We start from the raw sequence: 26,885 nt of genomic DNA on the forward strand, positions 1-26,885 counted from the left end.
TAACTCAACGACTTGAACTATTGTATCTATAAACAAATGGCTAGAACAGAACACAGATGACCTAACTGAGGCTATATTGTGAGACCAGGATTTTCAGTTATTCTTATTCTTTTAAAGAAAACACAATTATTATATAACCCTGCAGTAGGGCCAGTAGCAGATGTGCAGTTGTAAGAGCACACCCGCCGTCCAACTGAAAGCAGCTCCCAACAAGTATTTGACCCATTTTTAATCAAGCTATAGGTTATATAAAAAACAAGTTAATAGAAAACTGAAGGCCAATATAAATGTTTCTCCAGTCCATAGCAAACATTTATTTTAAACAAATAAAAATTTCTGAGTATCTGAGAACCTGAAAGTCAAGTTGTTAGCATGGGGAACTGGACTTGACTTTCTCCCTTCAAACTAACAAATACAGAAAGAAAATACTGGCTGTTATGAGGTGAAAAAGGCTATTTTTCTCCTTTTTAAGAGTAACACCAGCCATTAATTTGCTCTCTGGCAGAGGCAGACTGTTCCTTACATTGGTCAGTGGAGCAGCCACGGATGTTCAGAGTTATCTGATTTTCTGGTGGAAACGTCCACGTGTGCTTGGGGGAAAGTGTGGCTGTTTGCATGGAGAAAAAATTTGGGCTTTCAGCTGTACAAAGAACAGGTCTTGAACGCAAAGGCTTGGTTAAGGTCACTGTGCTGGAGGTAGCACATTCACTGCCTTACTGTTGGGAAGAGCTGCAGTGTCGGATGCCACCTGCATGCCAGCTGTTCCAGTGGTGCATCTATTTCAAGTTTGCTCTTAGGTTGCTCTAAGAATCAGGAAAACTGTAGACTCTGACCTTTTTCTGTGCTCTTTGGTAATAAAGCATACCCTTATCTACCTGTCTGTCTACTGTCACAGGGCTGAAGTCAGGATAGCAGACGAATCAGCAGTTTTTCCTTCTGAGTGACTGAAGGCAGGCAGAGCAAACCCATTGCAGCAGCTGGTGGAGATGTAGCTGGTGGGACCCTGTTCCCATCAGCTAGGGAGTCCTTGGCTAGGTTGTGGAAAGGCTGTGTCAGTCTTTACCTGTAGGTTTTCTTCAAGAGTCCACCCTATGCAGCTGTCAAGCTCTCGTTGCCAATGAGGGATCTGTGTTTGAATGGCAGGGCTTTGGGGAGACTGCTGGAAACAAGAGCCCAGGTGACTGCATGGCTGAGTGCTGAATGTGTCTCCAGGTGCTGCATCTGTTCTGGCTGTTAACACCCAGAAAGGCCTGGATGGGCACTTCCTGAAGGCCACTATTAAAAATCATCCGTGTAAACAGATTCCGAACATGTGATAGTGGGTCGTTATTGAGTTTGTGATGTGCAAATTGTGTTAAAATTTTTCAGGAGCCAAATGGACACCAGAAGAGCAGTGGGCACATGTGCTCTCATGACGCTGGACACCACAGCAAGCACCAGTGGATGCTCAGCAGTGAGAGAGCTGGGGTGAAGATGGCTCTTGCTTATTTACCGAGCACTGGGTCTGGTAAGGAGCTCACCTGCAGCTCAGCAGGGTTTGTGTTCTTGGCCCGTGTCTTAGGAGGCTGTTGTGGCTGTGCTCTTAGGCTGATTCCTACAGGTCGGAAGGAACAGAGTTGTTTTCCTTTGTTAACGCACATTGGTTTGGTTAATAGTGCTTCTACACCGAGGAAACAGCCTGGTAAGAGCCCTGGGAGTGGGGGGAATCCTTTCAAATTTGGATGACCTAATGGTGTAATAGGGAGACATTGAATCCTCCATAATTGCAGGGTATTTTGCAGTTTTCCCCCAGGTTAAAGAGTAATTCCAAGGGATAATGATATCCTTTCCTTTCTTTCCTGGTTTTTGATGTAGTCCTCATATGAATGCATATATTATATTTGTCTTCCTCCAAGAAGGCCTGGCAGTGAAAGACAAATGGGTGCATCAAGTCTTTTTTCTCCCCATATTTTTCTTGATTGTGGATTTGTGGTTTTGATATTTGTTCAGCTCTAGAATACTCCCCTTTTCCTTTTGTCTAGCTGCTGAGTGAAATGTTGGCTGCTACTTTTAGTTTCATTAGCCTGAATCTCATCCCTTCGTCTACATGGTGGTGGGAATTTCTCTAGCTGGGATGAGAGTTCAAGGTCAAGTTAATCAAATAACTGGGAGGTGTCAGGGCTCTTAACCTTCCCTGCTTTTCTCTTGCTAATGTTATGCTGCTTTCTGTTAATTAAATGTCTTGTCCATGGAGTAGGAAGAGCCCAAGGTACAGAACTAGCTGTAGGTTGTTCTGTAGTTTCACACATCATGCAAACCTGTGTTCTAGGCCACAGCTGCAAGACCTAGAACTAATAATTGCATTGTGCTGTATTCAGACACTTCAAAAAGCAACCCCCTGAAAGATCAAATGTTTCCAAACCCTGAATTACTAGTCATCAACCGCGATTTTAAAATAAAAACTGGAGCTTCTATAACAACAACAACAAAAAAAAATTAAAAATACAAAGACAGACAGCAGTATTTTTATTTTAAAAGGTTTCACAATCCCATCTGAAAATGAATAATGAAAAACTGACGGCGGTTGCTTAGCAGTCAAGAAACCTCAGGAATTCTGAATTCAGGTAACAACTACTGGTAAACCCGGTGGGTTCGGGTTTTCTTTTTCAGATGCGCTGATTTCGTTAAATCCTCGTTACCCAAAGGCGCCTGTTCGCTGGAACGCGACGCCCCAGAGGGCAGCAGCGCCCCCGCTGCCGGCAGGTAGGGCCCGTGGGCAGGGCCAGCCCCGCGCCTCGCAGCCGGCCGGGGGAAGGGGCTCGCTGCGGGGGGCTCCGGGCACGGCCCCCCCCGGCTGCCGCCCCGCGGGGCCCGGACAAAGGAGAAATGGCTCAGCTCGGGGGCACCGAGGAGGAGACCCGAAGGGGTGGGGGGCTCCGAGGACGCCCCCCGCAGCACCTGGGGGGGGCCGGGGCATTGTCTCCAGCGGCCGGGGGCGGTGCGGGCCGGCCGGGGTGCCGCCCCCCCCGCCCCGTGGGCGGCCCGGCAGCGGCGGGGCGTTAAATGGGGCGGGCGGCGGGGGGCGCTTCCCATTGACAAAAGCGGGGCGGGGGCGGAGGAGCGAGGGGAAGGGAAGGGAAGGGGGGGCAGGAGGGGGGGGGGGGCAGCCGCCGCTGTTGCCGCCGCTGTTGCCGCCGCCGCCGCCGGCGTCGTCGCCCATCCTCGCGTCGCCCGTGGGGGCGCGGCGGGGGCTGCCGCAGGGCTGGCCGCGGGCAGGGGCGCACCCCGCGCCCTGAGCCCCGCCGGGAGCCGAGCGGAGGGAGCCGGGGGGGGGCCGGGCACTGCGGGCAGGGCGTGCTGCAGGGGCGGGCCGAGGGGATCCCTGCACACCCGCACACACACACACACACACACACACACACACCCGCAGCCACACTCGCGCACACACACACACGGCGGCACCCGCCCCGCCTCCCCGCCGCCCTTCTCATCCCCGTCCATGGCGCCGGGCACGGCAGCCCCCCGCTCCGCACGTAAGTAAAAGGGGCCCCCGCCCACCCCCGCTTTGTGCTCGGAGCTACCCCCGGGAGGGGATAAGGAGGCACGGGGGGGGGGGGGGGGGGCTAAGGGGGTGCGGCTGGGCCCCGCAGCTCGGCTGGCCGCCGCTGCAAGCCTCCCATGGCTCGGTGTGGGGGGCGCGGCTGCGGGGAGGGGGGGAACGAGGGAAAAGGGGGGACCGGGGAAGGCTGGGGGGGAGGATTAGGGAAGGGGGGACCGGGTCCGAGCGGTGCATCAGGGCTGTGCGCTCTGCATTGCCCCTGGCAGGTGGCGGAGGGGCGGCCCGGAGCGGGCCCGCAGCGCGGTGACTCCCCCCGGCCCGGGGGCGGCGGCGGCGGCAGGAGCTGAGAGCCGATGGAAAGCGGGGGCGATGCCCGAGCGGCCCCCCGGCGGGGAGGAGGCGGCCGCGGGCGGCTTCCAGGCGCTGCCGAGCCCGGCATGAACGTGGATGGGGCCGCCGCTGCCCCGCCGCTGCGCCCGCACGGCTCCAGGGACCCCAAGCTGGTCCACCAGCGGTTCCTGCGCAGGAGCGTGGTGGACTCGGACCAGGAGGAGCCCGCTTTCGACCTTCCCGAGTCGGAGCATCAGCGGAAAATTATCCTGCTCCCGAAAACGCGGAGGATAATCGCGGAGAGGGCGAAGGCGGGGCAGGGGCAGGAGAAGGGGTGCCTGGGGACAGAGCCCCCCGGGCAGCTGAAGCCGGGGCCAGCCCCCGGCGGTGCCCCGGGGGCGGAGGAGCAGAAGGAAGCCGGCAAGGATGCGGAGAGGAAGGAGGCGGCGGATGCTTCCAAGGACCACGGCAAGGCGAAGAAAGAGGAGCCGGAGGAGGAGGCTGACATGAAAGCCGTTGCCACCTCGCTGGATGGCAGGTTCCTCAAGTTTGATATTGAACTCGGGAGGGGATCCTTCAAAACGGTCTACAAGGGGCTGGACACCGAGACGTGGGTGGAAGTTGCTTGGTGTGAACTTCAGGTAAGCCCGGCTGATCCGCCTGTGTTTTATTTCTGCTTTGTAAGCCTAGGAGCTAAGGGCAAGGTGCCGGTGGCATCCACAGAAGCTTGGCTTTGAGCAGCCTTTATAGTCACCATTGCTTAGTATCCAGTGTCTAACTATAGCGCAATATCCTCATTGGCTCCACATCTACCACCTTATGTACACTCCTCCCAGGCTTAACCCTCACAGCTCTGCACCCGGCTGCCGAGCTAGCCGTGGTAATATAGGAGCTGTCATATTGCATAAAAAGGTCACGAGTCGCTCTCTGAATGCGCAGAGCATGCTGAAGAGAGCTCAGCACAGCTCCTCTTCCCCTCCCTACCCCCCAGCCACTTCAGACTGACACTTCACAAACAGCAGCTGGATTTAGCAGGAGCCAAGCGGCAGGTCTAGGTTAAAGAAACACACGCAGCGTATAAATGAACGTAAATGCGTTTGCAGGAGCGTGCTTCCCTTTTCCCACAAATATAGATGCGCTGTGCTTTTATGCAGACAGGAACGTGTGCTGTCTCTTACCCTGCCCGTTCCCTCTTCTGAAATTGTGCCTGTCACCAACTTGTGAATTGAACCTCAGAAAGCACTTGAGTGCTTTCCTTTTTTTAATGCATTGTGCACTAGCGCTTCAGTCAGGTCAAAGACCTGTGTATCCAAATACCTTTGAAAAGTGAGGTTTGAAATAATGGGCCTGTTTTAGCTTCTAGGTCTTTAGACTGAAGTCACCCAGTAATACCCAAGGAGAGAAGATAAAAATACTGTCATTTTGCTGTTGTGGGGCATGGTTATTGCCTTTTGTTTATTTATTTTACAGTGCGTATAGTCTCAGTTGGAGACCATATGCTTCTGTATGTACGCATATATTCCTGCTCTTGTAAAAATGCCAGTAGAATGTTTCATTTTTTTTATTTGTGAAGCTTTTAGTATCTATTATGTGCATCCCTTCTGTTAACATCTATTCTAACAAGACCTTATTTGAGAGAAGAAACATAATATAGATTTATTTATTTTTTTCCCTTGAGCTATTGTTCGGTCTGAGTTGGCTCCATGATTTCGGTGGGAACTAGCGATGCAGCTCTTGGTTCCAGTCCCAGGTCCCTAAACTCCCCCTGGACAATTGAGCCTCATGGCCTGTGAGGGTGTGAGAATAGCACGTAAATATCGTGCTGCATGAAGCTTGAGTTATTTATTTATTTACCCTTGGCACAAACCGTGTGTGAGTTACTCCCGGCCTGGTGGGGTAGGCAGGGTTGGATGTGCAGCCGCATCTTTATTCCCCGGCGGTTTTGTTGCACAATAGGGTTGCAATTCACCGCAGCGCTGCTTCCCTCAGAAAAGGTACAGGCAGTGCGCCCCGGCCCTCGCAGTCTCTCGCCTCAGCAGTTTCCATGAGGCAGAGCTCAAAACGCGCAGGCTGGGCAGGTTGAGGCCGCGCAGCTGAGGGCAGGCTGTGCTGGTGCAGGAGGAGGCTCAGCCCCAGCTCATGCCCCACAGCTATGGGGCTGGGGGAGGGCTCTGGCCTCTGGGGGTCTTGGGGGGCAGTGGTGGGGGCTGCCGGGGGGCTCTGGAGGAGAGCTCAGCCCCACAGCAGTGCCAGGAGCAGGGCGCATGAGGTAGGCCTCGTCGCTGTTCGGTGGCTGCTGGAAACCGAATTGTGAATGTGTAAGGCTCATACTGCAGTCACCTGAGATTTATTTAGGGCAGTAATTCAGGTCCCCTCTGAGGGAGTGTGTGTGTATGGGAATGGGCTGGGGTGGTTTAGCTGTCTGACAGAGCTCGCGTGCACCGGCCAGAATGCAACAGAGCAATCACAGGGAGCAGGAATTCATTTTTTTGCCAAATTTTTGCAGTATGTTCTATCAGGGGAGTGGGAAAATATGTTTTCAAGATATTTTCTGTAACAGAATAGCTTTAGCTACAAAAGACTGCCAGATGTATTGGAGAATCCATTCTATTGAAATTCCAGTGTTTGGGTCATTTAAATTGAAGGAGATTGGGAAGGGAAGTTTGCAGTATGAAGTTTAACTGGAGATTGCTTTTCTTATTCTGTATACTTGTTTAGGAATTCCTGAACTGCCTGTAAAGAAATAATCTGTAGTAATTCCAGAATTCCCACTGGTTTCTGTTGTCAGCTGTATGTGCTTCAATTTAAATCAGGTCTTGCTGCTAGATGTTTTAAATGCAATATATGCAAATTGGTTTAGGCCCCTAACTGTAGCAAGAGTGCTTGTTATTAAGCTACTTTAGAAAAAATGATGTAAATCCACAAAAGTGTTTATGGCTGCTGTTTTTCTTTAACCATTCATGTCCCTTAGCTATGCAGATATCAAAGTAATGCCAGAATGAGTGTATGGGAATTGTGGGAGACAGTGCTTGGGTCTGGAGTGAAAAAGTAGAGCTGAATGGCACAGGTCTCCAACACCACATGAGGTCTTTGCTTTCAGGATTAGTCTGCAAGAAAGAAGCAATGGAAGGTGCAAGTAGCTGCATACTGACTTGGGCAGGACTTTCGTGCTTCAGCAAGGGATTTTTATTATGGAAACAAGCCAGAGCGCTGTGAAGAATCACTTTATTCACAATATTTTGGAAACTCTTATGTATACTGTGCCATTTGGATATGCTCCTTTCTGTAGAAATTTAGTGTTCAGATACACATGAGGGGGAGCCACGACTGCCATGCTGCTGGAGACAAAATGCCTTCCTTTGCAATCTCACACCATCAAAAACAATGGGAGAGCCTTTTTGCAGGCAAATGGCAACGCGTTGTACTTTGTCTCTCTTCTAGAGATGTGCTTGGCTTGTTACTTTTAGAGCCTGAGAGCTAAAAGCTAACAGTGTTGAGGTTCCACACAGGCATTAATCCCCTCTCCTTGCTCAGCAGTTTTCTCAGCCCAGTTGTACTGTTGCCTGGGTGTCTGCCTCTTTCTGTTCATCTATACAAAGACCCTGCAAGCCAGTCTTATTCAGTCCTTTTATTTCATTGAAAAGATGGCTTTAGGGTTCAGAACCAAAATCATGGCTAGGATTAGAGTAGGACCCAAATGGTAACCAAGCTAGATGTGGGTTTTAGACCTGTCTGTGAAGACATGAAAGTTTTAGTCAAATTCTAGCTAGAAAATAAGTTTATTGTTCCTTCCTGAAACTGAAGTATTGGAATGGGATTAGTGTGCCCTTGCAGTTTGGAAGGGTTTGCATTCTAAGGTTTTCAACAGCTATAATTAATTTTAATTGGTGGCATACAATTGCTGTGTGGTGAGGCTTCAGTAACAGTATTTCAAGCATTGTGCTCGTAAGTAAAATGTTAGATCATGAATAACGAATATAGGCTTTTGCCAACCTGCTGGCAAGCCAAATAATGTTTTTAGTTGGATGAATAGTTTCCAAAATCCCCATCCTGTTCTCCTTAGGGAACGCGTGGGGAAACTGCAGAAGAGCCTCACACTGTACTATCTCAAACGCAAAGATCTCATTGTACCTCTTGGTTCTTGCTTTGATGCTGAACACTACGGTTTCTGTTTGGTTGTAATTCATTTGGGTTTTATTTGCTAAAAACATGGAAAAGATACGCCGTCTCCTGCTGTTGCTGTACCTGTAGTGGAGAGGTGAGAAATGCGTGTTGGTGAATGCTGCAGGGCAGCTGTGCCTTTTCCACCAGTTGCACAAGACTTGCTCTGTGCTTATAGGTGGACATGTCCTCCACATGCTCTGTGTGACCGCTTAGTTCTGGCGTTAGATGCTAGAGGTGTCTGGGGAGCTATGGAAGAGCAAAGGGAGGGACAGAGGTAAATTTCCCCCCTTCCCCGTTTGAAAAAAAGAAATCAAGAGTGCTGAAATAGCTCTGACTGCATTTTCTGAATAGCTACCAAATAAAGAACACTGTGAAGGACTTCAACAGAAATGGCGCAGTGGGGTGGCAAGAAATTACCCCTGTGTCCCTCTGCAGCTTTTCTGCTGAGCTTCTGGTGGTATAGTTCTGTATGGAGAGACTTCATCTTACAAGGTGAGTGTCGTGCTTTGTACTTTCCTAGCACTCTTTCTTTTGCTATGACAGGTCCATGGCATGGATGTTTTTGTGTAAGCAGAAATGTTTGCATTGTTAGAAGTGGGTGCCCATAAAATGGGCAGTGTTAAAGTTCACTTGACACTGACTAACAAGCGGCTTCTGGCAGTGGAAGGAGGATGTCCTGAGCTCCTGTGTGAATTCAGGTGGCTTCTTCATGGAAAAGTCAAAACTTCAGGATTTTCACTGGTGCAGTAGTTTGGCTTTTATGGTGTCCTTATTGGCGACAGCATTCATCTGATGTCAGAAGAGCAGATTGTTACTATCTGTGCTGTTAATTTATTGGCTTGGTAAACTTTGTAGTGTAAATGAACAGAACAATTTAGCAAATTCCTTTGGAAGAAGAAAGGAGGAAAAATGTATCTGAAAGCTTGAATCTGATATTGCTATGTGCTTATATTAAATTAACTCCTGGAGACTAATTTTGTCTGTTTCATGTTTATTTCTGAGATAGTGACTTCTGTTTCAGTTGAAGCAATTGGTTTAGCTCTGCTCCACAGTGTCAATATGAAGACACGTGCCTGTATTGCTGGTGTTTGTTAGGAGCGCTGTCTCCATGAGAGGGAGAAACGGGATAGGAATATGGTAGTGAACTATTAATAGACTGCTTCTCAAATTCAGTAAATGAAATAGAGCTGGGTCAGACTTCACATTGTTCCTTTGAATCAAATGAGACTCCTTTCTTTTGCTTTTGAGTATGTTTCCATACGGGTTGGTTGTACACCTTTGGTACCAGTTGAGCTGTTTCCTGTTATGCACGTGTGGTCCTGTAGCAGTATAAGGAAGTGACTGAAAATAAAATCAGATCTTGATGTAAAGGATATTCCTGGTCCCTTTGGTCATCTGTTGTTTGCAGCTGATGGGGGGGTGGGGAAGGGGCGTTGATTTTTGGAACTATCATCTGAATAATGTTTGCACTTGGCACACTGTCTGACTTGTGTGTGTGCAACATGCTTACATTTTGCTCTGATTGCTGCCTTGTTTTGTGGCCAGGGTGTAACAGAGGTCTGAAGAAAGCCCAGGGGTGCTGGTAATGATGTGCTAAAAGAAGGATGGTAACAGCAATTCAGCTACTGGAGGCATCAGGATTTTTGCATGCTGGGAGATACTAGAGGTGCTGCAGAGATCAGGAAGAGCGATGCTGGGCTGGGTGGGTGGAGGGTAGAGCGCCTGTTGTAAGGACCAGGTAGGAAGGCAGTGTTGAGGAGGTATTGGTGAATCCCTGCATTTCAGGAGCCCAGCTGTACTGGCAGGTTTGGGTGTGAGTGATGAGGAGAGCTTGGTACAACTGTCTGATCAGAGGAAAGGCAGGTTTTAGACTTGCCACTTCATAGCCATTCCCTGCCAGCAGCAGGGCACTTACTGCACCTTTAGGAGGTTCTCCAGGAGGTTTGGCCTGGAAACACAAGTGTAAGCTAAGCACTTATGTGTGGCACTCAGAGCCTGTAAGAAAAGGGCAGCCAAGCACATCTCATGGGAGTGCGTGATGCTTGGCACTGTTGTTGGAAGAGACATCTTTGTTTCTCTGAAATAGTGATTTATGCAAGTAATGTTTGGAGGAGATCTGAAATAGTCATGCAGCAGCAGAACTGGCTTTCCAATCGATTAGGTTTGTGTATGTGAAATTCAGGTTATGTCTAGAAATGCATTATTTCCCTGAAGTGATTCTGGCATATTAGAAAATCTGGATGCTATCTTGATGAGACTTGATTTCAGTGTGCCTGAAGCCTGGCTTGGTGAGGGAGGGGGAAGTTCTGTTGGTTTTGTTTTTTCCCATGAAGCCAAGAAATCTGACAGCTAGAAACGACCTTCATCTGATGTCGCGCTATTCTCTGTAGCCTGAAATGGAGGAACCAAGTCCCTTCCTTTCTGCAGCTCTTCTGCCTGCTCGCAAGTGAGAAACCTGCCTTACTGCCAGGCGCTGGCTTTACAGTGAGGCTTTTGCGGGGTCTTAATGAATGTCTGGAGCCTCTGCTGTGCCAGAGCTGGGAGCCTGCTAAGACTGCAGGGTGACAGATGCAGGTCTGACCTGCACCCCGCGGGTGTGTGTGTACCTGGACATGTGTGTGTGGAAGTGGCACAGCTGATGATGGGACATCGCTGAGCCATGGGAGATGTGTCAGAAGGCAGTGGGGTCTGTCCTTTTTGGAAGGCACGTTTCTCCCATTTGTTAATCCTGCAAGCCATATGGCAGGGAAGCCTCTCAGTTGCCAGCCAGGCCTCTACAGGGTTTGATCAATTCAGATTGAGTTCTAAATCAGCTGCTGATAAGTTTCTACCAAAAACTTTCTAGAGTAATTGTTTTGTTCATTAGCACTGACTTGATTTCCTCTGAATGTGTACAACTGGGAGGTCAGTGCGTGTTGGCATCCATTCTGCTCAGTCCCTGAAAGAACAAATAAGTGAACGCATGCAATTGTACTTGCCTCAAGTTTCTTTTGGAAGATGCTCCATTTTACGCTCGAATGGACTTACCTGGGTTTTCAGTTCACCAACCTCCCAACAGTTTTTTCTAAAAAAAAAAAGTTATTCACCTCTACCAAACGTGCCAGGTCCTGCATATCCCTGTCATGGCTGTAGCATTGTCACAAATAAGCAGCGGGTGGATCTTGTTCCCCCTTACTCCAGGGTCTTCCACATAAGTGCATATACATTTTAATTCATACCAAGTGTTAGTGTACACAATCTGACCACAGTAAGCGATTTACTGGAACATAACTTTGCTGCAGTGTGTGAATTCAATGTAACTAATAAGTAATATGGTAGTTAAGCACACAAGGGGAGTATGGGTGAACTGAAATGCTGTAGTATGGGAACATACATGTCAATTAAACACCGAGGAAAGAGTAACATAAGACCTAGTGCCATCTGTTCTTCAGTTGTTTGCTCCAGAGGGATACAAAACGCTTATTCATGAACTCTCAGGAAAACAGATAGGAGAATACAGGCTCAAGTAACGTTAGCATTTTTTTTCCTTTGGCCTTTTTTGTGAATTCAATTTGATCTTCATTCCAAACTTCTTAAAGGAAAATTAAATGTACTTTAAGTAGTATTTGATCCTATTAAGAATCTCTGCAGCACTTTACCAAAGTTAGTTTGAATTTTAATGCAATTTTTGGTTAGGCAAGTAAGCTTAAACCAGCATTGATTGCTAGCTTATAAGAAAATGATTAGATAACACCCCAAAGGGATGTTTTTCTGTTGCATTCTAGTCTTTTCCTAATGCTTTTTTAGTGGAAAAGCTGCAATGTAGTTAGTTACTAAAGCTACCAGTTCTTTCAGAGATTCCAAAAGTCCTGCTGTAGTCCAGCTCTGCAGAAAACTACTTTAAAGTTGTTTTGTTATTGGGTAACTGTCTTGCTACAAAGTGAATGAAAAAAAAGCAAAATATGGACCTTAATAAACGGTGGCTCTGTACAGAGCACAGCAATGTTGTGGTCCCTGCAGGTATTAGCTATACTTGTCCAAATACCATGGTTGGTTTGTTTCAAGTGTTTAAAACTTTTTAAAACCTAGTAAGACCAAACAGATGGAGGAATTTTTTTATTTTTTTTTAATGAAAATAATAAAAAGTTGGCTATACATTGTGAAATGTATCTTTTATTAAAAGAATAAATAGCATTTGGCTGCTTGCTACATTGACAACTGAATTGTTACTTTACAAAATAAATATAAAGTAGGTATTGCCTAAGTCTGCTCCTGAAATGGATGTCTCTCTGGTGCATAGTTTGGGGATTAAAATTATGGTGTTTATTTCAGGTTTTTGTACAATAAGCAGCTTTTTAACATTGCTCTCCTGATGCTGTCTTTTTTTTTTTTCTTTAAAGTTGGAATGATCTTTAGGGTGACCCGTTGTACTCGCTGGAGCTGCTACAGCTGTGCCGGTTGGCTGCGCAGGATCAATTCTGGCTATTAAAGTAGAGCAGTGCAGGAGGGGGAGTCACATTTCCAGATGTATCTTGTTGCTGCAGGCCTGCACGGCTCACGGCTGAAACGTTTGATACCTAGATCCTGTAAAACTGATTCCAAATATGTCAGCTTTGTTCTAGGTTTTACTGATTATTTAAGGGAACTTGCTGGGGTCATGTGCACTGGGACTTGTGTTCTTCCTGTTCTGCACCAGTGCTTACTTTGAAAATTGTTGTTGATAATAAAGCAAGTGCTGCACCAACAGAGCTGCTTTTCTGTCAGCTGCAGTAAAAACTTGCTTTCAGTTACTTATGGAGGATGAGAGCATCTTGTCCTTTGGCAAACAGTGCAATCATGATGAAAATAGGTTGCTTTGGATGAACATGGTGTTGTTGGTCTATATGCATGATTAGTAGCAGAAGTAAATACACAGCCACTTGTATGAAGTGAAGGGGTATTACATAAAATGAGTTAAGAATGAACTAGAACGAGTGCTTGTAGCCCATCTGTGATCCTGTCTGGTCAAGGTTTCTGAGGTTTTTGTGCACGTTGTAATTTCTGTAATATTTTTCATTAACTTCAATGAATTTAAAAAGTCCCTGTGGCAGTTCAGCCTAACCAAAGCCTGTAAGGTCCAGGAATTTTCAGCATGGGGAAGTGGAGGAGAATAACATCAGGTGTAATTCAGAGTTACTTTTATTGTTAACTTGAAGTGCTTGTGGCACAATTCCAGGTGACAAATAGGGGCTTTCTGTAACTTTCCCCTAAAAAAAATAAAAGCGAGAGCAAAGCTTCTACTGTTAATCTGCTGGTCCTCAGATGCACAACAGACTTGTGAACTTGACTAACGTTATCTGAAGCAAGTTGGAGCTATAAATTCTCCTAGCTGCCGAGCCCATGGGTGTCAAGTAGCCGAGATCATTCCGTCTTTAAATAGAACACTTGCTTTGGAGCCTTCATGTTGGGCCTTGAGGACTGCCTGCTTTGGTTGCTTTCAGCCTCACATCAGGCAGTGAGTGGGTGGCAAAGTGGCAGCTCGGGCTGCTCCTTGAAGGACCACGCACAACCCCGACCTGTTTTTGGGCAGGCTGCCGGCACACAGGGCAGCTGGGGTGGGGGGAAGGCTGCGTCCCACAGCTTGAGTCCCCTTCATCTTCAGATCAGGACCCCAGGATCCCCAGCAGGGGGAGATGGAAAGGACCATGACCTGCCTGCTCTGCCTGGGGGCTGTGATGCTTTGTGCTCAGATCTGGGTCTTGGAATTTCTGCTCCTGGAGGAGTGAGGACACAGCTGGGCTCCTCACCCTTCCCTGAGCTGCGAGCTTTGGTGAAGCCTTCAATGACTATTGCAGGTGGAATCGGAAATTAATTGTCCCTGTTAGCATTAAACTTGGGGTCTAAGTATTGCTGCACTGGGAGGGGTTGCAGGGACTGCCTCTGCTGGCTGGCTTGTAGGGGGAAAGTCAGTGCCATCATGGGGAAGAGCCCTGCTTGTCCATGGAGCGGTAGGTGTGCTCTGTAGGTGTCTTCTCCTGGCTTCAGCTACCTGAGGAGTGGATGATGGTTCCTTTCTGGATCCCAGCTGTGTTTATACATGAGGGGGATGCTGAATGGCCTGGTCAGACTGAGGCCATATGGGACACATGCAAAATAGCTTTGCTTCACAGGCACCTTGTCTTAAGAAAAAAACACATTGTCTTCAGTTCCCTGGCAGCTGCAGGATGGGGTGGCAGAGCAGCGAGTGATTGCAGAAGAGCCTACTTGGACTCGGGTCAATTTTATGCCTTATTTTTATAGCCTCATGTTAAATTAAGCCAACTGGATAGGTTCCTACCTGACACAAGATACTCCTATGAAAGCACCCTGCGGTTTCCTCTAGGTGAAAGACAACTCTGTGAATCCTTGTACGTGGAAGAGGATTGAGCCTTCTTTTCAAAGTATTGAGAAATAGAGGAAAGAAACCTGTAGCAGTATCTGTGCTTGTATGTGTGTGGGGTGGAAGGAAGCACCCCGCGCTAAGAAGCGCTCTTTAACTCTCTGAAATAAATTATGGATATTTGGGGGATTTTTTTTTCCACTGCTTTACTACTTGAGTTCCCCTCTCCTTGCCCCCAGTCTGAAGCCCTCCATCAAAGCCCCTACACGTACTGAGAAACACACAACCAAGATCCCTGAAGCATTACTGTGGAAGGCTTGCTGTACGGGCAGAGGAAAGCAGCTGTGCTTACTGGCTGCAGAAGTGACTCCAGCACCACAAACTATGAGAAACAGCTGATACTTAAAATGTGTGTGATCCGAGATGTATGCCTGTTTACTGCGATGAAACAGGATTGCACATTTCTAACTGCCAAGGCTACAAAAGCGTGGGAAACAGGCTATTCTGCCCCAAGTGACATCAAAGTACAAAATGCAAAACTTCATTTATTAACTTATGTGTGTAGTTGTTGGAGCTATCACTCAGGTGGTTTGAGGGAGGGAAAGAACCAGCCATTGCTCACTCACAGGTGGGCTTCAAAGAACATTTTTCCTCTAAATAGCTTTGTTTTTGGACTGCAATATCTTGCGTCCAAAATGAGACACTTGAGGAAACAATGGAGTGTACATGGATTCAGAAATAAGTGCTGCCAGAAATGGGACTGTGGGTGTTTATCAACTTCTGCCACACAAATGCTTTTCTGTCTTTGTTTTTCTTCCTTTGTTTTTCGCTGTTTCTGAACATAACAGCTCAACTTATTAAAATATAAATATATGTATTGCTCTGCAGAGCAGTCCATGTTGGGAAGGAGCCCTTCAGCATGAAGGGGGTGATGTGGAATTACTGAAACTGCAGGGCTGTGCTTGGGGAAATGCCCTTTGCATGAAGAGGGCACAACAGAAAACACGCAGCTTGCTAACCTGGGGCCTAAAAATGAAATTGGTGTGGCTGCTAGGTCTGAAGTAATCAGTGTGAGGTGTGACTGATACCGATCTGGTTTTGTTACAGGTGAGGGAAGGATTACAGGTGACTCATCAGCCAGTTCCTGCATTCCTTTGTGCGCTGGTAGGGAGGATTCATTAAAAATGGATGGTACTTCAAAAAACTTTTACAGTAGGCTTTTAAAAAAGTTAGCTTACTTTCTTCCTTCCTTCGTTTCTCCCCTTTGTTGTACCCCTGCCCACATTTCCAAAACAGGAGTTAGTGACAGGGCCCTGGTCTGTAGGACCTTCTGCCCAGTGAGGTGCATGCAGACAGACTTGGTCTTTTTTCATGGCCTTTCTTTTTCTTTAGAAGGTTCTTTTTCCAATCAGGTGAAATTATCTTCCTGATTAATCTTATAAGATACTTCTCATAACCAGTGATCCTCCCAGGCGCTTTCCTGGGCAGCTTCTTTGTGCAGCAGTGAGGCTGAAGCAGTGACAGCTTGGTGCCCTGTGATGCTTTGGTCAATTAAGAGCACTCCTGAGCCGAGGGCTGGGTAATTGGCTCTGTGTCCGTAACGCAGCCTGCAGAGCTGGGTTTTGCAAGGTTGCAAACTATTCCAGTTGGCACTCACAAACAACCGGTTTTCAAGTCTGTGCTGTGATAGTTAGCCTGAGAGGAAAATCAGAATTTGCAGAGAAATGAAGGAAAATGAAGTGGAATCTAGGGTGAGGGATGAAAAGGCATTTTGTAACCTAACCTCTTGTGCACTGGTGGTTAGCTTCTGATCAGCAACAGCTGATGATTGCTGTATTTCTGACTGCCCTGGTGGTTGATGCTTAGGTCCCCTAATTCTGATATTGCAATTAACAATTTAATGGTACATGTGATGTAAGTGTTTTGAAAAATAATAATAAAAAAAACTTTAATAAATTATGTATTTTATGTGTGCTGGAGTCTCCACTATCCGAGTTGCATTACCTCTATTTGTTTCAAAGCCGAAATTGTAATTTATGAGAGATACGTTAAAGAAAGGAGAAAAGCCATTAGAACATTTCCAATAAGCTATTTTGTGTATAGAAAGAGAGAACTCCATGCTTTCTAATGAATGCTGACCTTTGTACCTTAAAAGATACAGAGCATATATTTCAAGATGGATTTCTGCAAGCCGTGTAACTAACAAAGTCATCTTGTGGCTGGAGCCCTTGGTACCTAATAAGCTGTGAGCTCCCCATGAAGCTGCTTCTCACAGTTTGGTTATTTATAAACGTGCTTTCCTGTGGGTTTTACAGCTATCAGGGTCATGATTTTTCTGCAGGTTTTCCTTCAGTGGAAGAAACAAGTATTTCTTTCCCTTTTCTATCATTTTTTTCTGAAAACTGAAAGCTGTCTGTTTTCCCTGAGTCACTCTGCCAATTCCCTTGCTGCTTTTGTCGTGGGCAGCAGGAGGTGTGGGCAGGAGGTGTGTACACACGCTTGTGTGCTCGTGCAGGTGGCATCGTTGTGGTCTTATTTCCTGAGGGCTCAAAAGCACCTTTTTTCCCCTGAAAGTACAAGTTCTTAGTCCTGTTCTGCTACATTTATGGAGCTGCAGTGAGAGCTGTGGGCTGTGCCAGGGTGTGTCCTGTGTGGTGCTGCTGTCCTTCGGGTGGCCACAGGACAATGAGGATGGGGCTGGGGGCTGGAGGAGGCAGGGGGTGCTGGGACTCCTGGGGTGCTGCTGCTGCCAGGCTGGGTGTTGGAGGGGATGCCTGGCTCTGCACAGCAGCCAGTTGCTTTGCTGTGCTCTGAAGGTCTCTATGTAGCTCTATAGAGCTCTGGGTTGTTTGTAGGGCTTGTGTGGTGTTACAGATAACATCTTTGTACAGTAACAGAAGGATTATTATGCAGCCCACACGGGGGATTCAGTGGAATGGTTTGTCTGTTCAAAAGTAACTACCTGGCATAGGTGAATTAAGTATAAAATGCTCGTTAATATTTGTTGTTCAGAATTTATGCAATGATAAAGTTTCTCCATCAGCTCAGTACTGCTGTGTATGCATCTGTGTGGAAGATACATGTGTAAAAGCCAGAAATAACTGTGATCTGTGGTAAAGCAGGGTCTGTTGCATTGCATGGAAAAATGGAAGCACTGGTTGAACTAGATGTTAAACTGATATGGTAATTACTCTTAGGTCTAAGACAGTAAGATGAAAAATTTCTAATAAAGCCTGTGCACCTGTTCTAATGCACTCTTTAAAAAGGAAAAAAGTCTTATGTTATCTTAATATGCTCATATACCAACCAAATGAGTACCAAAGTTTTAAAATTGCAGAGTCACGGCTTGTGCGTGTGTTGCGATAAGCATTATACTTGCTCTGCTGTGACAATGCGATGTGTTTTGAAATGTAATAGCATTTCCAGAGCAGCAGCTTTATTCTTAGGTCTACCCAAAATTGCTATGCAAACTTACCTAATTTTAAAATAATTCTCTGTGCTGATAATGGTGCGATGATAGCAGGTCTTTGGAATATTATTTCTCTTGCAAGATTAAAATACCTGCAGGAGTGAACAAACTAGGATTTTATCAGAGAGATAACGAAGGTGGTGAGGCACAATACACAGCAGCGGTATGGAAGCCTGTAGCAGAACTCTCATCTACACAAAGGAAAGCACAATGCAAAAACAGAGTTCTTGTAAATATATTTGTGTATATTTATATATGTAAACATACATAGAGAGTTGGAGATTCAGCTGATTGACTTCCCATTAACCATAGATCTACAGGTGAGACTATGCACTCAAATGCTTATGTTGCTTTTCAGAGAAAAATCAGTAATTCTACCTTTCTTTAAGAAACTGTTTTACAGAACATCATACTTATGACCTGACTTAATTTTATAATGTTAAGCTTTGTTAAATCGGTGCCATGATGTATCTGGTAACAATGCTACAAGTGGAGTGGAGAGGTCACTCAGTAATAGCTGTTTTGATTTAATTTACTTTTCTTTTACCTGTTGAGCTGCTGTTTACTTTGATATTCTTAGTGACACTTTGCTGTTTCCTTGCTTGATCTTGCTTATTGCATAGCTGAGATGGATGTGAGAGTTGCTTTTAAAAACGTGCAATAGTATTAATAAGGAGAACAAAGTGTTTGCACAGGTGAGAAATACAAGCTTCTAAAGTTCTCGATGTCCTCTTAAATTTAGTGACTATTAAATAAGATTCTTTCATAACGAGTCTTTTTTTGTTGTTGTTGTTAAAAGACCCTTTAAAGTATGCGTTTTTTTAAAATCAAGGGCAGTGTGTGGCACTGATAATTGCAGTGTTGCAGAATATATAATGCGCTTCTGGAAGGCAAAGCATGCCCGAATGACTTGTAGAAAAATCTTTAGGTTAGGAATTCTCAAGTACTTGTTCTGAAAAGGACCTGGAATGGTTTGGGTGGGCTGCAGACCTGCTAGATAGGAGTTCTACATAGGAGTGCTAGAAGTCTTGATTTTACAAATATTTTAACTCTTATATTGTGGCTGATACATCAATTTTTTCTTGAATGCTGCATATAAGATTGTACTGATCATGTGTTATATCATAAGGTGTTAGAAAGTAGATCTTTAAAATGAAATTGTGACTCCAAGGAAGTCTGTGCTACAGCTTTTATTTCATTGGAGTCAATAAAATGTTCTGATGATTTCTCATTTTGAAAACTTAGGAAAAATAAAATTTAGAATATTTTAATTACCTTATAACTCATAAGGAGTTTTTCAATTTCAAAAATGCTGTGTTTTTTCATATTGGATGCTAATTCTTATTTAGATTCTGATCTTTATTCTGTTACTTCTATTTCTGATATTTTAACTGTTCTTTGTGTGCATTGGCAATTGGGTGAGTCTACTGGTGAGACTAACGCAGCTTCCTCCTGCAAGAAGTCCTTTGTTGAATACTTCTTAGTAACCTCTTTTGGGATATCTAGAATTTAACTGCAGTTACTTGGAACCTCTTTGAGCTCCAACTTTTACATTTGCAAAATGTTTTGTTTTGTTTTTTAAAGTGCTGTTTGCAGAAAACCAAATCATTGGTTTCAAGAGCATTAGTAGAAAACTATTGGTTTTTGAAAACTTTCTCAGTTTGATAAAAATCAAGCTTTTGTCAAAAAAGCTACTGTTTTCTTGTGTTGCAGCAGAGAACTGTCCTGCTTTGCAAGTGACAGTAATGCATTGCTACTTCCCTTGAGTGAGGTTAAACAATCCAGAAAGACAAGATGCAACAAGAGCTGCTCATGCGTCTTTTGGTTCATTTGCAGTGGAGAGACTGTGGTGCTACTTGTGCACAGTTGTGGTTGTTTGCGTTTGTGTCTTGCCACCATCGAGGGTTTGGCAAGTTCAAGATGCAGCAAACCGAGAGCGTGCACACCCTTCGGTTCTGAAGGTGCCCAGCACAGACACACTGTGTGCGGAAATGAAGCTCACAGGGACTGAGGAAAGGTAAAACCAATTGTTAAGAGGTCACTTTTCTGTATTCACATTAATTGAAGGAGCAGAAAGGGGTCAAGAGAAATTTTCTGGATTTCATGTAATAGTGAAGCACAGGAGTAGAGAGGGCTGCTCTGGTGGTCCTGGGCAGGAAATGCACGCTGTGTGTTGGGGCAGCAGGTAGCTTGCAGCCTGCGATGCATACTGACAGCTAGCTCCTGAAACGCTGTCTTAATAACGTACATTTCATAACTGTCTTGTTAAAGGGGGAATTAGCTTTTTTATTTTCCCATGGAAATTTATTGGAGAAAAGGGATGTGCTTATAAGTTATTCAGCCAGTCTTCTCAGCTGTCACTCAGTGCTTTCACTTGAATTTCTCCTGCTCTAGAGGAGGCTATGTGAATTTAAGAGCAATTAAGAAATCACCCTAGCTTTTTTTTCATTTGCCCCATAGGTAAGGGCATTTAATTTCCTACAGCTATATTTCCTGGCTCCTTTCAGAAGAGCCAGATTACAGCGGGTCTTTTCACATAGCATGCCCAGGTAGCTGAAAGTAGGAAATACAAAATCCTATTAAGGGCTGAGCCTGTGGCAGTTTTAGAAAATATTGGTTTTATGTGTTTAATGAGTTGCAAAATCTTATCTCTATGTGAACCTTCTTAGTATTATGTTACGTGGGCTTACTGTTTCTTTCTTTTTGCTGGCTTACCGTCTTACCTGAGAGCTCTGCCAGTAGGGATTGCCACCATGCCCAGCACCGAGGGCTCCTCTTTGGCATTTCTAGGGTGAAAATCTGTGAGACTTGGATTTGTGAATTGAATTTGTGGGCAGACCTCTTTTGACATAGGTGTGCCCTATTCTATCTTTGTCTCTGACATTTTAAACCACTTTTTTCCGGATATAGTTCTGGAGAACCAGAACCTTCTTTTTAAAAACAAAACAAATGAACAAAACCCTGCTACGGGGAATAAAAGGTCATCACAGAGCTTTTAATTTGGACTCCAACCAGATGTGGTATTTAACAGATCTTTCGGTGGAACAGCAGCCAACATATAAAAGCTATAATAAGACAATGATTAGTTATATCCTCTAAACTAATACGTACAGGCTGGTGGTGATTCTTTTTAAAGGTGGCTTTGCTTTTGCTGGAGCACAGTAAGTTACCAGTGCCAGCTTTCAGGTCATGGTAGCAATAGTCTAACATCTGTCAGGAGTCAAACCCCTGGTTCTGGCTTGTAGCTCCCCTTTGTTTCTTTCTCTCATCAGTGTTTCAGACCCTGTGCCATGGGTGCTGTCCCTTCTGTGCTGCAAATTCGGGTACTGCTGCTGTTTGAGAAGCAATCATCTGGCTGCTGTATTTCAAAGCCCTGATAGTTCAGTGATTCTCTATTGAATCTAAGCTGTGGAAGCAATTTCTAGGTAGCTGCATTTGAGCTCTAAATGATACCTGCAATAGGATCTCTTTAGATTTTGAGCAATTAATAAGAGGCTGTCCTTGCTTAACTAGCTGTGCTTCATCCATTTATTTTTTTTTTCCAACTAGGAGTTCCTAAATCCGTTCTTCCAGCTGGGGGTCTGCTGTAAAGCACAACTCACTACTGTCACAGAATGCTGACATCTGGTATCTCAATTCTGAAAAGGCGTAGTCCTGTAATTTCTTTCAAGTCCCATTTCAAATTAGTTAATTCAAATTTCTCAATAGCTTAAGGGATGTTTTCTTTTTCTGTATTTAGGTTCATGACTGTATTTTTGAGATCAGATCTCTACATCTGTTTTTCATATCTTTTTTAGGTTGAAACATTTCAGAATTCCTTTCTCAATCGCCTGCAAATTTCATTGTGTGAGGAAATTCTTTCCTCACTTTACCCATAATAAATAAGTTATTATGTCTTGAATCAAACTTTTATAATGAAGAAGGCAACACACGCAATAGCACTTGGCTATGCTGTATAATGCCATCTAGCTAAAGAGATATATTCAATGTGAAGTTAAAATGTGAAAATTAAGGAGATTTATTCCTATGATAAAAGAACCATATTTCTCAGTTGGTGCAGTCAGAGAGATCAGCTTAGAAGGAATTTATTCAGGTAAAATACAGTCTGAGCATACCAGGCACGTATGGCCTTGGTTTGTATAAGTGAGCACAAAACCCCACCACATTACGAGGAATATTCTTGCCATGTAGTGGAACCTGGGGTAAGCTGGTAATCCAAATAATCACAGGTTTTCAAAACAAACGTGAGGGCGGAGTTTCAGCACGTGCTGTGCTGGTGCCGGCGTCTCCAAGAAGTGAAGCTCTCTGATGGCAGGAGCACGTGAGCTCCCATTTGATCATACAGAAATATTCTGAAAATTGCTGAGAGGGATCTGACGTGTTTCTGTACGTACCTTGGTTATGTTGACTGGAATGTGAAACACTGACACTTTAGTGTATTTTATAACACCGCTGCTTTTTTCTGGGAGGGAGAGGGGTAAGTGGGGATGGATGTTGTAAGGAACTGAAGCTGAAAACATGGCAGAAAGGGAAGTTTGCAATGGTTTGTGCTACATTAACTACAGTTCAGAAACAAACTTCAAAACTAGATCTGCACATGAGTGCTTTTAACCTCTTGAATCTGAAAGCAGTTAACAAAGTCTGGTGAGGGGAAGTGTCCTGGCTTCTTCCATCCAGGGCAGATAACAAAGAACAAACTGAGTGGGGTGCTGGAGTACCAGGAGCCAGTCAATGCCATTGACTGCTGGAGCCATTCGCAGATCAGATTGCCATTAGGACTTCTTTTCCCTCTGCGTGGTTGTTTCTTCAGAGGCTCTCTGGTGGGCAGGCCGACAACGCGATCACATGTGGCATTAAGGCGAGATGATGATTCACAAGAGTGAGTTCCTAATGTTCCTTCCTCTCGGAATTGCTGTGAACGTACTTTGGAAAACGTGGTTAGTACTGGTATTGGAGAAATCTGGCCACACGCAGAGGTACAGTTACATAATGTGGATATAGAGGACAGCGACTGCTGCTGCCTGCTTGCGAGCTGTGGCACAGCTCAGATGCTGCCGGTTGGAAAAGGCAGGCTGAGCACCGACCGCCAACTACAGAGCCAGGGGAATGAGGTTATTTCAGATGTTTTGGTCATTTGATCCCCAAATGTCTCCATAATATTCATCGCTCTTGAAGTACTGCAGAGGGACAATACTGTCCAGAAGAAGAGTTAACATCTTTCTATGCATGAGCAGCGTAAAATGATGTTCCCCATGGATCGGACAGGCAGGGCAGAGCCCTCTGCCAGCAGGTTTCCAGGGGGATACACAGAGCCTCACCTGCTGCATGCTTGGCTGGTGCCCTCTTGAATTTGGCCAGTCAGAAATCTGTGAGAACCAAAACACGTTGCACCAATCTGGTTTTATATTTTTTTTTTTTTCCTTCAGGGAGTTAGGGAAGGAATAATGTGATCTCAGCACAGCAGAAAATTGCCAAGGCAGGGGTTTTCCAAGAGAAGATAAGGTGGAAGCTTGCAGAGGGGTGACTTGGAGACTCTGCAGGACACGGATGCTGAGGGGAGCAGGGATGGGTCCCTGTGGGGTGGGAGAGGCCGTGGGGATCCAGCTGAGCCCTGGGGCTGGGAATTGGGTGCCCTCAGTGGGGAGCTGCGAGCAGGCGCATCAGGTACAGAGCGGTGGTGCTGGGGGGGCGAGGGAGTGAGCAAGCTTGTCCTGGTGGCACGTTTGGGAGTGCTGACACTGGGAAGGAAAATGCCCTGATGAGGGTGGGCAGCACAATCCCTTCTGAGGTGTTTCAGGAGGGCGTCTGGTTGGGATATATGAGCCTCTTCAAACCGTCCTGAAAAACTGCTGCTGTTTTAAAGATTAATACCCCAAGTACCGCTGTGCCTGTAGGCTTGTCTGGACCTTTCCTCTAATTGGGGTGAGTGTCCCGTTGCGTGGTTCAGAAGCTGAGCAGTACACTGAGATACTCTCAGATTTTTTCTAGAAAGTGGACTGGAGCAGTATTGCATTCCAGATCCCACGGGTAAACTAAATAAATAGCTCAATGCTTGAAAAGTCAGATTAACCTCAAGGGGCTGCTGACCATTGAAATGCTATCTGTTTTTCAGGTTGAACATTAACCAAGTATCTGTGGAACACCTATTGAGTCTCAGCTGTCTCCAAAAGAGGGGATGTGTATCAGCTGTGGAGATGTGAACCATCAACTCTGGTTCCAGCTGATGTTCCCCTATTTCCCAGTCTTAATGTACAAAATGCAGGATGACTCTGTCAGATAACTAACTGCTTGCTGTCTGGTGCAAACCACTTCATGCATCTAACTCCAGGGAAGATACAGGCTAATTGGTTGGTGTGCAGCGTATGGGTACACAGCAGGCTGAGAGCTGGACTACAGGCTGGTTGTGAGATGGAGTTAGGTTTGTCCACTCTGGGAAGGGGGGGACTGACACAAAGTTACCTGAAATACAGTTTCTCAAGAAAAACCCCAAAGCCTGCATTTGGGAGGTGGAAAATAAATGATTCTTTGTGCCCCCTACGTTGAGGCAAATAAATAATGGGCTTAAATTGAAACTAGGGAGATGTAAGCTGGAGGAAAGAGAGCTTTCCAACTTTTAGAGCACTTAAGTATTGACAAATACTGCCTAGGGAGGTTCACTGAAGCTTGTGTGAGGTCTGTCAGGAATAATTTATGAATCATTGAGCCTGTCTTAAGAGCAAGGAGGTGGACTAATGATGTTTCTAGGTCACTTCCAGACCCACTTGCTGCGATTCTTTTATTCTATACTGTAGCATTGGTCACATATTCAAGGTTATAAGATTTGCATCTGTATTGGTTTGCTGAGACCTGTGAGCACTTATTTCAATCAGCGCGTGCCGAATGTAAGTTTGGGAAGGAGCCAACCTAAACTGAATAGTCATAAGTCATCTTCAAATTGAGCTGTTGGCAAATTATATTTGCATTAATTTAATTAAGAGTGTGTTGAACTGGTTTCAGACAGTTCACAGGTTATGCTGCAACTTCAGCTAATAGCCAAGCCAACAGAAACTGTGCCCATTTCACATCCAGAGCAATAAAGCACCCAAGAGAAGCAGAGACTTGTCTGGGTGCAGTGACCATTGTGGTTGTGGTCAGTGTCTTCAGGAAGGACAAATGTGTGGCAATGAGCTACTGGAGGAGGAACACCCTGCTTATTACAGGAGGATAGACCTCAGCCTGGCAAGCTGAAAACCAAGGGGGCTGCAGTAGCTCTGGAGAAAAAGGGAGAAAGACTCAATAGAAGGAAGACTAAATGATGAAATAGGCTCAGGAAGCAGTGTATCTGAACTGGCTAAACATCTGAATAAACTAAACACAGAGGGGGAACAGTGTTTTAGCCCAGTTTTGCTTTAGGAAAGGCATGACAAGAATTTTGATTGTTTTAAGATCAATGTTGCTGAATTTTTGAACAAGATGATATGACATGTCCTGCAACTGACCTCAGAAGTTCCTGTGGACGATGTCTCCAGAAGCAACTTTTCCTGTTAACAGCCTGAGTTATTGCATGTATCTTTTTCTGAAAGAAACCTTATTGTCAAAGTTTTCAGGTGTCATCCGACATCTACAGCATGCTAGCATGAAGTAGAAGATTTAGATAGTGGAACATGGAAATGAGATTTTAACTTGAAATCCTCCCCCCCTTTTTTTTTTTGTACCTGCTTATGTAGCTGATCAATTGCTGAGCTTTTTAAAGGTCTGTTTTTAACACTGTAGTTAGGTCAGGTTTGTAGCTGCGTGAATCAATGTGTTTTGAATGTACCTGTAAAAATGTGGAGGTTTTTGTTTTCCTGTCAGTGCTTCCTATTAAAAAAAAAAAATAAGCAAAGGAAAGCTCTCATTCTGTTTGTGAACCATGATGCCTCTCAGCTTATGCATTTACATTTTTGCTTATAAATTTGATTTTGGTGTTATTTTTGGCAGTAGCTGGAGGCTCAGAGTCAGAAAACTAACCCAAATGATGCCAGCGAACCTTGAACTTGAGAACTTGGAGAAATTGATGCAATCAGATGGCTGCTTATCCAGCACAGAGCGTGTCAACTCAATCTTTAAGCAAGGCAGTGTTACGTGCAAGCAGCCTGTCGGACTTCGGCAGCCTGCAGTGGTGATGGGAGTTCCTCAGCTGCTGAGCCCCCGAAACCTTTGAGCGGCTGCTCTCAGAGCAGGGAGCTGGCAGCAGCGTTGTGCTGCCACTGGTTTTGTGCAAGTGCTGGTAGGGTCTTCTTTGCTGTCTTCCTGGGTTTTGTTTTAAGTAGACTACTTGTATTTAATTTACAGGACTGGGGAAAAAAGGTTTTCTGTCTAACTATGAAAGAATAACTCTGCATCTTATGGCAAGCCTGCAGAATAAATGAGCATCATCTCAATAGCTTCTTGCCGTGCTGCTGGGGAGCCCTTGCCAAGGTCGCTGTTTGTAAGGCCCCAGCCTTTCTGAGGGTGGCCTGCTGGAGTCTGCTCAGTGTAACCTGAAAATGCACAGCTGGTGTCTGTACTTTCAGGATATACTCAATGAATTTTGGTAGTGGTGGAAAAAAATGCATGCTTGATGTCAAGAGAAGTGAAGCATTAACGTGTTGTTTTGGCTGATGCTAGAACACTGAAGTTAATGCTGGGTTTTCCACAGAGCCTTGTCTCCGTGAGTAGGTCTGTTACAGCCGGGGTGCATATGTCGTGAAGCAACCCAGTAAATAGACCAGAAGAAATCACTGGTTATTAACTTAAGATTGGTTGAGAGAGGCAGTAGACAGGATAATAACCTGAGACAGGAATTTGATTTGTGGCAAGTCAGCTCTTAATTGGTTACGTGGATATCTTTATGGTGAAGTATCTTTTTCTTTTTAAAAAAATAATACCACTTTATGAGAAAGATTACTGCTGTTTGACTAGGTGTTACTTTAATTCACAGAATTCGTTCTGTGAGAATAGCCAATGCACACTCATTCTGTGTCCTCCCTTCCAGTCTTTTGGTCCAAGTTGTATGATCATTCTTCTTTCTTGCAAAGGCTTGACAC

At 45.3% G+C, this 26,885-nt stretch overlaps 1 protein-coding gene across 6 annotated transcripts in view; it reads left to right on the forward strand.

Moving 5' to 3' along the window:
* The first annotated feature begins 3,414 nt into the window (after positions 1 to 3,414).
* Positions 3,415 to 26,885, forward strand: part of WNK2 (WNK lysine deficient protein kinase 2) — a 117,257-nt gene continuing 93,786 nt past the window's right edge. For all 6 annotated transcript variants that reach the window (XM_032194435.1, XM_032194432.1, XM_032194434.1 and 3 more), the window contains exons 1-2: positions 3,415 to 3,512; positions 3,805 to 4,509. In XM_032194435.1, the coding sequence (XP_032050326.1) occupies positions 3,892 to 4,509 (618 nt within the window). In that variant the 5' untranslated portion in view covers positions 3,415 to 3,512; positions 3,805 to 3,891. The remainder of the gene's footprint in view (positions 3,513 to 3,804; positions 4,510 to 26,885) is intronic.

This window comes from Aythya fuligula, chromosome 10, assembly GCF_009819795.1.
Source record: "Aythya fuligula isolate bAytFul2 chromosome 10, bAytFul2.pri, whole genome shotgun sequence".
In the NCBI taxonomy this organism is placed as follows: domain Eukaryota; kingdom Metazoa; phylum Chordata; class Aves; order Anseriformes; family Anatidae; genus Aythya; species Aythya fuligula.